General features: G+C 40.0%; 1 protein-coding gene and 1 non-coding gene across 2 annotated transcripts; one reads left to right on the top strand and one right to left on the bottom strand.

The window, feature by feature from the left end:
* Positions 1 to 617: 617 nt before the first annotated feature.
* On the top strand, positions 618 to 7,489 carry smap1 (small ArfGAP 1; the record flags this gene model as incomplete). Its single annotated transcript, XM_010771884.1, has 8 exons — positions 618 to 703; positions 817 to 892; positions 1,012 to 1,074; positions 1,181 to 1,256; positions 2,975 to 3,105; positions 4,486 to 4,696; positions 5,346 to 5,659; positions 6,813 to 7,489. Coding segments are annotated over 8 exons (1,092 nt in total), but the record flags the coding sequence as incomplete, so codon positions are not given.
* A 2,307-nt stretch (positions 7,490 to 9,796) lies between these two features.
* Positions 9,797 to 9,868, bottom strand: trnam-cau (transfer RNA methionine (anticodon CAU)). Its single transcript has one exon. It is a non-coding gene; the product is annotated as a tRNA-Met (tRNA).
* Between the last annotated feature and the right edge of the window lie 1,485 nt (positions 9,869 to 11,353).

Below are 11,353 nucleotides of genomic sequence, written 5' to 3'. Positions count from 1 at the left end.
CACAGCCCAAGTTTAAAGGTTACCTATTATGCAAAATCCACTTTTTCATGTCTTTTATACATAAACATGTGTCCCCTCTGCGTTGAGAGATTCTGAAAGTTTCAGGCTCTCTTTTTGTCCCGCCCAATTTATCACCTGAATCTCCTCCTAGAGCACCATTGTGTTCTTTTATACCAAATATCTCTCAGAGGGGCGTGGGGAGTGGCTCCTTATTTTCATCTAAAATAATAGACCCAGAATCAGCACTTTTGAAACGGGGCTGAAACAGAGGGGTTTATGGGACGCTACAATGCACGATCTGTTTGGAGCCAAACACTTCAGAGACATGTTTCGTATATATCTGAGACCTATAATATATTGATGAAAAACAGAATAATAGGGGACCTTTAAAACGCAGGCTATCTATTAATCATTTTGAAGCAATTAAGTCCAAGCCATGATAACCCTCGTGACATTATCAGTGTCTCTTATGTGAGAATGATGTTTTCACAGGCTGAATCGTACTCTCTGTGATGAGCAAACTAATCATCGTGTGTAAAATCGATGTTGAAATATCCAGCATGCATATATGAACGGAATTTGCTTTCTATTTACCACCCTGTCGTTCCTTTTTCCAGAGTATACAGGATATGGGCAACACCAATGGCAGGCGGCTTTATGAGGCCAACCTTCCAGAAAGCTTCAGAAGACCTCAAACAGACCAGTATCCTTCACTATGAGCAGAGACCCTTAACTTAAACATGCCATACTGCTTATACCAAAGCTATTCATATTTGTCTTGCTTGTTGCCTATTTTCCCCTTAACTCTGACCTTAGAGCAGTGGAATTCTTCATCAGGGATAAATATGAGAAGAAGAAATACTACAGCAAGAATGTGACCAATGGAAGCAGTGTATGTATTATGGGTTACTTTTTAAGCTTTATACGCCTGCCTTTTTAAAAATAGTGAAAACACTTTAACAGACTATTTGTATTTTCTGTTGTTCATTTTGAGTTTATTTTGTTTTCCAGCCAAAAGATGCTAAGAAAGAGAAGGAGCCGGACCGAGGAAGCAAGGTGTCATCTTACGCTAAGGTACGTTTATCACACATTATTTTCTGAGTACATGTGTGGAAACACGATTTTCAGCATTGTCCCAAATTGAGTTTGCCTTACTTATTACAACTCATTCCTTCTAAAGAGTGAAGCGCCCAGGCCAGTCCCCAAAATCAGCCCCGCTAAGACTTCAGAACCATCTGTGAACCTACTAGGCCTTGGTGAGTATCTCACTTGTGTTAATGGAAAATAAAAAACGTCTGAAAGGTGCCGACTGAGTGAGATATTATGGAATAAGGCTAAACGTGGCTTCGGCTTGTAATTGTTTTCCTTTTATTGCCAGTTTGGCAGATCTAATAAATAAATGAATCACTGTAAACTCATTGAGCCGAGATTTAGATGTTATACAGGCTCAAGGTGCTGTGTAATTTTAGATGAAGGATATTTACCATGTACTTAATTTGACTGTATATATGTTGAGTTGCCTGTTTTTCTTGGTGTACCAGGCTGACGCTGCGGCAGGTTATTGCTGTGGACATATAACTTTCCATTCAACCTCGCAGCAGGGCATAACGGCACTCAACCAATATATTGTGGTTGTTTAAGGCAGAGAATTCGACCATGACTGTGTCTGTTGTCTCTGTAGGCTGGATGTGTAATAATAGAGAAGGCAGATTGAGAGAAAATGTCACCGCTGCTTCAGATTTGAGCAGCTGTGTACTGTGAAAGGCAGTAGTAGACTAACCATCTCTGAGCTGCTCTGATCTCAGATTCAGAACTGTACTTATTTTTTAAAGTTGATTTTAATGCACTTCTCCTTTTTGCTGTACATTAAAACTTTGCACCAGTGAAATACTGCAAGACTCTTTAGCCAGGAAGTCAGAGGAAGTGCTAAAACTGCTGACTCAGTCACAGACGACTGACTTCTTGGTTTCTTAAAATCTAGTTTTGGAGCTTTTCACTTTTGAGGAACAAAGGAATCAATGGTTCATAACATTGGTTGCTTTGGTTTCCCCTTTCCTGTAGTGTGTTATATAGGTGTTGGTGCATGGAAGTGGTCTGCAAGGCTAACTTGCTGACTTTTCAATGCTGTCAAATAGATTTCTTTTAGGAAAGGTGCCTTATTCCAGGCTGTTCTCCAGCAATTATTTAAAAAGGTGTATTGTAGAGCAACCACAGTTTATGACATCATGGATTAACCGTAAATGATTGTGCTGCAAACTAAGGGTAGATGAAGAGGAACAGTTTGACTCATCATGAAAGAGGCATAACCTGATCACAGCCGCTCACCGCAGATGTATGCTAAATATATGGAAAATATTGCTTTCAGTGTTCAAGTGGCAGTTATTAGGATATTTCAGAGTGTGTTGCTACTCGTGGTGAAACAGTGGGTTGTTACTACAGGTTATTGTATGTGTGTTATGGTTGTGTACTTGTCTATTTATCCTTTCAATTCAATAACGCGGATATAAATGACTTTATCTTGATACTTCAGGGTATTGTGCATAATTCATTCAATATAGCAATTCCATTCATAGTTTTAAGTAGGATGAGGAATGAATGCTACTAATAAGCTTTGAGGGTGATAGCATTATTTGGATGTTTACTGTTATTTTAGTTTTTTGGCCAATAAGCTGATTCATTTTATTGTACTAACCGTCATGCTTACTGTGCTCTGCAGCAGTGGGAGGGCGGTGCAGTTAAATACAAAACATAATCTCACTTTAGCAAGCATAAGCTCTGTTTGTTTTACACACCTTTTGTACAGCTATTACACAACAACAGATTATCTTTCATAAGTTCTCAGTGAATACAGGTGGAATATCATTGGGAGGTGAGTAACGCTGCGTTGAGTGACAACAGACTGTTGTTTTTCTCAACCTGCTGTGTGTTTGTTTCCACCGGTAAAACCTGTTTTCTTTTCACCTTTCTGTCGCAGACATACCAACAGCTGCAGCAGCTAACAATGGTAGCATAAGCACAAGCCAGAACAACAATGACCTGGATATATTCGGCCCAATGGTCTCAAACCCTCTCCCCGCCTCCTCATCCGTAGCTCAGTTTCCTCAGGTAAAGTCCATGAAGAGTTCTTCCGTCCAGATTACTAATTACTAATTTCTGAATATTGCTTATGAGGGCTTGTAATAGTCGTGCAGTTGTAAAACTTAAAAGAAGTGTGCAGTGGAAAATAAAAAGTCAAATGATAATTAACAGCATAAACAGCCCACAAGACGGCAACACTGATTCAGAGAGACAGTAGAGACATACAAATTATGTAGCAATCATTTGGCTAAACATTTAAGTAAGGCTGCAATCAATTAATCTATTCATATTGATTAATTTGTTCATACTATTTTCATTAATGATTTATTAAAACATAATCTGGGTGGCTGAAACTCAGAGGTGAGGTTTTTAATGTCAGTCCATAAATCAGATATTTATCGATGGGAAAAAAAAGAAATGCAGCTAATCTTCACATTTCAGAGGATAAGAAACAACATATTTTTCCATTTTTGCATAAAGTGTGACTGCAACCATTAAAAAATATTAGTTTTAATTATATTTCTGTTGATCAACTAGATGATCTTAGATGATAAGTTGGTCATTGCAACTCAATTATTATTATTTTTTATTTAGCCTTTATTTATACAGGTGTAAAATCTAATTGAGACACAAGGAGAGACCTGTCAGTGGTAACACTACCACACAAAGTTACAGACAGACAGGACACCAAACACAGAGGCAATACTCAAATACAACATCGTAAAAAAAGTAGTCATTGAAATCCATATACAGAAGTCAGATATAGCAGGTGCAAACACCCACAGATGATTACTCCAGCTTTTTTAAAATGAGTTTAAAATCCGTGATGGGTATCAAACTGGTCAGCTTAAGTTCCTGCTGAAGTGTGTTCCAGGTCGAGGGGGCAGAGTATGATATGGCTTTTTCCCCAAGCACCGTGCGTACTGAGGGGACGGACAGAGTGATGTCATTTTGAGATCGTAGTCTATAGCTGTACTGTTATTAAACATGTATTCATGATATCCCTTTGTTATTGCTCTGTCACAACATAGTTAGCATTGAAAACATGATTTATTAGATCTCTGTGTTTTGATTATGGCTGTACCAGCTCCTAACAGCTTACCTACAGGCTACATCTGAAATCTGGAGCATTTTTATGCAGGGCAGGCCATTATCACTATAGTAATTAATATAAAAAAACATGGACAGCATTCTATCAAATTAAACAAACAGCTGATTGATGTATGGCATACATTAAAGATATCGTAAACTTTAATGAAATGTAATTCCATTTAATATGTTGATGATAATCTGTGAACGATTTGAAAGAGTCAGAACAGCCCTGGGAGGGAAGCTTGGACTATTTTCTTGAAACTGCAGATGCCGAGTACATCACTGTTGATCCATACAATTTTTTCCACCCGTCAGGTGAGCTCCAGTAACGCGGCCAGCCCTCCCACACAAACCCCAGCGGCGGCGGGGGGGGGAGCCAGCTCGGGGTCAGGGCAGGGGGACCTGGACCTGTTCAGCGACAGCAGCAGCTCCACTAAGACTGAAGACGGGGCCAAGAAGCCGCTGTCCAAGGACTCCATCCTGTCCCTGTATGGAACCAACAGCATGTCCCAACAGGCGCCCGCTGGTGAGGACGCACACCTTTTTGAAATGATGTCGCATAACAGCTGACTAATTTCTTTACAATTTCCAGACGTAATCATTTTGTTATTGTAATGTTATAATTACTCTACATTTCTCAATACCTTTTTAAAACCGTAAATGCCTTTTGCACAAGACTATTAGAACATAAGAGTTCACGGTTTTCCTCTTAAAATATTGTTTTGAACGCATCCAAACAAGAACCTTGCCGAAAAATGGCAGCAGTTTTGCCTAGAAATCCTAGATAAGATGCTCCTTCTTTTCCTATAAACAAATATAGGAAATAGAAATAACTTGTGGCCCAAACTCACTGCCTTCATGACAACATTATACTTTCCGTTTACATATTTTAAAGCCTCTAAGTAATAGAAACTGTTGTTCCAAAACGTAGGGTCCCAGTTTTGTCGGATGGGTGTTCCAGAGGGTCAGACATGGTAAACCTCTGGGCCAGAAATGTTCCTTACCTAGAAATGGCTGGGATCTGTGTTTTGTTCCACAAGGAGCAAGTAGATACTTCCTTCCCACTGATCTTCCCTACTTCCTCTCCTGGTTAAGAGGCTCCTTTAACAAACACACTTGAAACACATGTTTGTTTGCATAATACTCCTCTCTCTGTTTTGCATATCTTCCCTCAGCCGGCATGTTCATGGGCCCCTCCCAGATGCAGTTTCCTGTGCAGGCTGCTGGAGGTTATCAGGCCTTCCCTGGCATGGGCACGGCCATGCCGCCTACAACCGTCATGGGCGCCATGATGGGACCCAGTCCAGGCATGATGGTCGGGATGACAATGCCTAATGGCTTCATGGGGAATGCGCAGGCTGGCGGGGTGATGGGCATGGCGCCGAGGATGATGGGACCACAGGGCGGGGCGATGCCTGCAGGCATGGTGCCGGCTCAGGGCATGTACGCCATCCAGCCCGGGCAGCAGGGGCAGTGGAACATGGGTCAGGTAGGAGAAGTCCTCGAGCTTTGTTGTTTACTGATTCTTCGTAAAGGGTTCTTTGAGAGGGAAGTATGTGGGGTTGCAAATTGCAATCTACTTCCAAGCATGTATTAGAACTACGACAGCATTCGGCTAACACAAAACATTACAGCCCTGCTAGAGGTAGAGTTTGGTTTCTTCATTTTTAGGCTACTTTATAAAAATGGTTAATGCCGTGTAGAGGACCTGCTTCGTATGCACATGTATAGGGTTTACTCTAAGGTAAAGAAAATGAATGTTTTTGTTAGTTTTTGTTGCAGTTGACTTTACAATAATAACATAGCTATGAATACTATTATATTCTAATCATGCTAATAGTTCCCCTCAATCCTACACCCTGAACTTCATGCGTGTCTGTCAGGAGTGATTAGTTTCACATGTGACCACATCCAGCTATGATAATGCATTGTGAAGCGCTTTACTATATAGGATGTGGACAGAGCATACAGCAGCCACAAGGGGGCAGCACAAGCAGGGCTTTAAAGCTAAATAAGTACTGTCAAAAAGGCGTATTCATACGAGGAAAAACTCAATTTAAAGTCTGCAGCTAGAAGACACTTAGCACCCACAATGTAATTCACAAAATAAACGAAATGGCTGCACACTGCTATAAAAAAATGTAAATCAGAATACCTTTATTCGTCCCACAGAGGGGAAATGTGCAATGAAGATTACATTTTAGGGGAAATAGCCTGAGAAACCTCATAGAAAGAGATTGAAAGTAATGTTTGACCTTGGTGTGTTCATGTAGAACAACATGGATGCAACAGAGAAGATGTTTTGCATTTCTTGTATTTGCATGACAAACAAAGAGAAAAAGAAACCAAACTTGTAAGCAATGAAATGTTTACAAAATATCAGACCAGTTTTCCAGTTATTCATGTTCATGTTTCCAGTCAGGAACTTGTTTTTCTGATCATTCCGCTCCCACATGCCGTATCTCACAATCTAAATTCAGTGGAGCTCAACTTTGATTGAACAATTTGAGAAACATCCTTTTAACTCTTTATTATTATACTCCTGAACACTACTAAGTAGACTCAGGACAGGTTAGAGTTGAATATTACAGGTTTCCAGCACTTTCCTCTAGTGTTAATACAGATCTGTCTCACATCCTCAGGTGAATCAGCAGATGTCCGGGTTGGCCCTGAACGGTGCGGGGGGGCAGATGGCTTTCGCTCAGCCTCCCTCAGCTATGAGTGGGTGGGCCGCCAACGGATCTGGCCAGACCCTGAGCACACAGCTATGGAAGTGAGCCTTTGAGCGAGCCGTCAGTCGGGCAGAGTAAGAGTCGAGGTTTCAGAAAGTGCAAAATATATCTTGTGCTTCTCTGCTCCTCACAGTGAACTGATGCCCATTTCCAGCCTTCAGAACATGAAAATTGTATCTCCTTTTTTTCCCTTCTCCCTTTCTCTGTCTCTCTTTCTCTCTATTGTGTGAGTGGATTGGGAGTCCTACAGGAGTACAGCCTGGCAGCTTCTGCCTGTCGTATGGTTTTTGATCATAACTTTTATTTTCCTTTTTTGGAAGAAAAACAAAATGACAAGGAAATAACAGTCCCAACAAAAATGATATCGACATATCGGAAAAGCTGCAGGACCAGTTAAACAAGCTTTTATTGTATCATTGTATCATTATAAGAATATAGAACATTTAAATGAATAGTATTTAAAGGGAGAAGACATGACTATCAAGTCTGTCAGTACAGTTCCCAAATGTACAGCGATGTATAACCTTCTTTTAAAGTACTTGTGGTTCCCCCATCAAATTAAAGTGATAATAAATGACTTGCTTTGATGCGTCTTCTATAATTAATATGTAACACGTTTTTATTGACTTGAAATATAATTATTTTTGTGGTTTGGTATAAAAGGAGCACTGTACCCAAAAGTAATAATTTGTATATCAAAAACTCACCCGTGTAAGCCTGAACACTTTTTTTCATTTCATTTCACAGTATATGAATAATCAAAAAACAGACAACATTCTTTACAATTAGAGGTCATTTGATCCCATTTTTAACTAAAGTAAATCTTATATCTGCTGATTCGTTTTGTGCCAAGTGGATGTTTATTCACAAATTCAAGGTAATACAGCGTGAGCAGTTCATATACAAGGATCTTCTAAATCTCAAACTTCTTAGCAGTCAGGAGGTTTTATGTTCTAATGTACAGCAAGTTATTTCCATGTTTATGTTAACTACTATAACCTTAGCAGTGCCAATGAATAGTATGATGGTTTATTTTGAATGCAAGTATAACATAATGCTTAACCTTTGCCGACTTAACCAACAAGTGATGGTACAGTCAGTGTGTTGCTAGTTCAAGTACTGCATTAATGTAATTGGCTGCACTGTAAATTCAGGGTTAGAAAAAAAGATACACAATCACATTTATCATGAATAATACTTGCCCAAAATTTGATCCATGTTTCAACACAGGCACTGAAACTATCACAGCGGTTTACTGTACATTGGGTTAAAAACTGCGTACCTTTAAAAAAAACAAACAAGTTGTATAGATGACAAAAGATAATTGCAATAACTAACCAAAACTTTAAAACAACATTCCACACATTGTGCAAAACTAAAAGAGCCTTTTTGAAAACTTCAAAATAAAATACTTCAACATGGTGTTTTGACGATGGAGATGAAGGTGTAATACAGCTTCTGAAGATCCATCCACCTCAGTGTTAAGTGTACACTCTGGCCACTTTATCAGGTACTCCTATTCAACTACTCGTAATATCACAAATATCTTATCAGCCATCAGCCTTATCATGGCAGCAATCAATGCATTTAGGCATGGTCAAGATGACCTGGTGAAGTTCAACAGAGCATCAAGATGGAACAAAGGTGATTTAAGGTACTTTGAACGTGGAATGGTGTTGGTGCCAGACCGGCTGGTCTGAGTATTTCAGAAACTGCTGATCTACTGGATTTTCACGCACGGAAAAGGGAAAGTATCCAAAATGTCTTGTTGATGCCAGATGTCAGAGAAGAATTGCCAGACTGGTTCAGGGTGATAGAAAGCAACAGTTATTCACATAACTGTTCTTTACGACCACGGTATATGTACAAAAGTGGTGGGGCATAAAAAACGTAGACGTTTATATATAAGCTTCTGCAGTGACGTGCTGTGAGGTTCATGGTCGGCACTGGCACTGACTCTTCAGGTTTACAAATATTATATTTTGACCTAAATCAAAATATAATATTATTTTCAAAAGCTTTCTTAGTCTGATACTTTGATTCATTTCAAACAAAAATTTCTACTCCTTTCTCTGAGTGAGCGATTGGAGCATCCCCAGGCAGCACAGCAAACCATGGGGGAAAATATATATGCCAGGACAACACAGAGGAAAAGGCACAGATAAACTGCATGACATGCTATTCAATGTTTATTGAATTCCATTTATTTACAATGGATGTTCCTAAAACAACACATTTAACATCATCATGCTGCTGCTGCTGCTAGTCCTTTGACTCATTGTGCTCTCAGTTGACAATCATTGATAGGCACCTGTCGGCCTCCTGTCCTTTCTGAAAGTCATAAAGATGGCATTAGTCATGTAGATTACTTATGTCCTCAATTACCATGGGATTACTGAAACCACCATGAATTAAAGCAATTGTAGAAATTATTCCAATCACAATTTTGAAACCTTCTTTCCCATCCCCTCCCTCTATCAATAAACATTAGGATGTGATGCTCCTGACTACTCAAAAATGAACAGGTTCGGGCTAAATAAATAAAAAGTCTGCAGATACTTGTTTTTCTCGGTCTACTTAGAGTCACCGTGTAGATCCTTGTAGGTTTCTCTGTGTCTTTTATTTTTGTAGTAACCAAGTCAGCAGCTGCATTTAGCAATTAGCATTCAACCAACACAGCGCTTGCGACACTGGATTTGGTCAAGTTGTCAAGCCTGGGTATTGCAACAATGTTCGCAAAAGCTTCTTGCAAAACACAATATAGTGTCCACTTTGGCACTAAAGAGTTAAGCAATTTAACCTTTTCGATAATGGATGCTTAGTCTTGTGAACGTGTTTCCTTCTGAATAAGGATGGAAAGGACAAGGACCCTACTGACCCAAAGCTTTTACAATTAGCAGAGGATGGTTTCGATCCATCGGCCTCTGGGTTATGGGCCCAGCACGCTTCCGCTGCGCCACTCTGCTCACCTCTTTGAATCCAACGCTGTCAAAAATGTGGATGACGGATTGTTTGAATCTTTGGAACCTGGGAGAACCGACATTTCAGCAGCTTACATGTTGGATTTTGGAACCAGGATGGATAACAGGTGTGTTTTAACCATGTGCTGTACGTGTCATTAACTGACAAAAAACAGTCATCTTTGAAAAGGATGACTTTTTTTTAAACAATATTAACAATATTATGTTACTGTTCCAAACCCAGGTTATTTGTGTTGTTTTGCTTTACTTTAGTCGATATGACTATTTTTCGACTGTTGCCGGGCAGAATAGAGGTGAAAAAAAATGAACAGCTTCGGGCTAAATAAATAAAAAGTCTGCAGATACTTGTTTTTCTCGGTCTACTTAGAGTCACCGTGTAGATCCTTGTAGGGTTTTCTGTGTCTTTTATTTTTGTAGTAACCAAGTCAGCAGCTGCNGTTGAGTTAAAGGTGGGGTAGGTAAGTTTCAGAAACCGGCTCGAGATACACTTTTTGTTATATTCCATGGAATGCTCTTAACATCCATTCATTGCTATCGGGATGTTAAGAGCATTCCATGGAATATAACAAAAAGTGTATCTCGAGCCGGTTTCTGAAACTTACCTACCCCACCTTTAACTCAACAAAACTGACCTGCTACAATGAAAAACCAAGTTGAACCCAAGGGATAATTAATAGTCACATCATACACAAAGGACACTGACAAAACCCAAATCCCCCCTTTGACATGGAAGCAGGTGGTTTGTCCCAATCTGTCCCAATTGACTCCTTGCAGTATTTATGAGTCCTCAGTGCTCGGCCACGCCCTTTGCTGAACCAGGAAGTAACCTCCCCCAATGAACATGGTAACTCAAGAGACTAAGGCCCAATCCCAAACCACTCCCTCGACCCTACCCCTCCGTGACGGAGTGAACTCCGTCTGTAGCCACACTCGCAGCTCAACGAGGCTCCCTCCTGTCAGATGGAGGGAGTAAATACAGCAGCAAGCTTTGGGACGGCCTCCCCTCTCTCCAGCAGAAACAGGAAATGCCGTAACTGTATGTAACAACGGTTTCAAATCAGCATCTCTTAGACAAAAAGTTTAAATTAATAACTCAAATAAAACTCCAAACATCTTTCATTGTGTTTCAAAGCTCTTTTAGTTTTAAACCTGATGTTTATAAGCTTATTAGTTTTTGCAACGGTCTGTAAATATACACAACTTTATAATAAAATGCACACATTTATCTTTTTCTAGACTAAACACAGGTATGATCCTAAGTTAAAAACTGGGGTTACGTAATGTAACCCAGCTTCTATGAGTATAGGCGCAGCCCTCTAAGGTTATCGCTATTGGGTAATCCCTCCTGCACGTGTGCAGCACTGACAGATTTAATCCACGCCCACCTATGACGTGGGCCCCACCTCCGGGCTCACTTCCGTATAAATGGGAAGTAGGCCCTACCATCTACTCCCACACAAACAGCTTTTC

Source organism: Notothenia coriiceps, unplaced genomic scaffold (assembly GCF_000735185.1).
Source record: "Notothenia coriiceps isolate Sejong01 unplaced genomic scaffold, NC01 NC01_scaffold00010623, whole genome shotgun sequence".
NCBI lineage: Eukaryota > Metazoa > Chordata > Actinopteri > Perciformes > Nototheniidae > Notothenia > Notothenia coriiceps.
The sequence above is the reverse complement of the archived record's forward strand: the minus strand, read 5'-3'. Positions and strand labels throughout refer to the sequence as shown.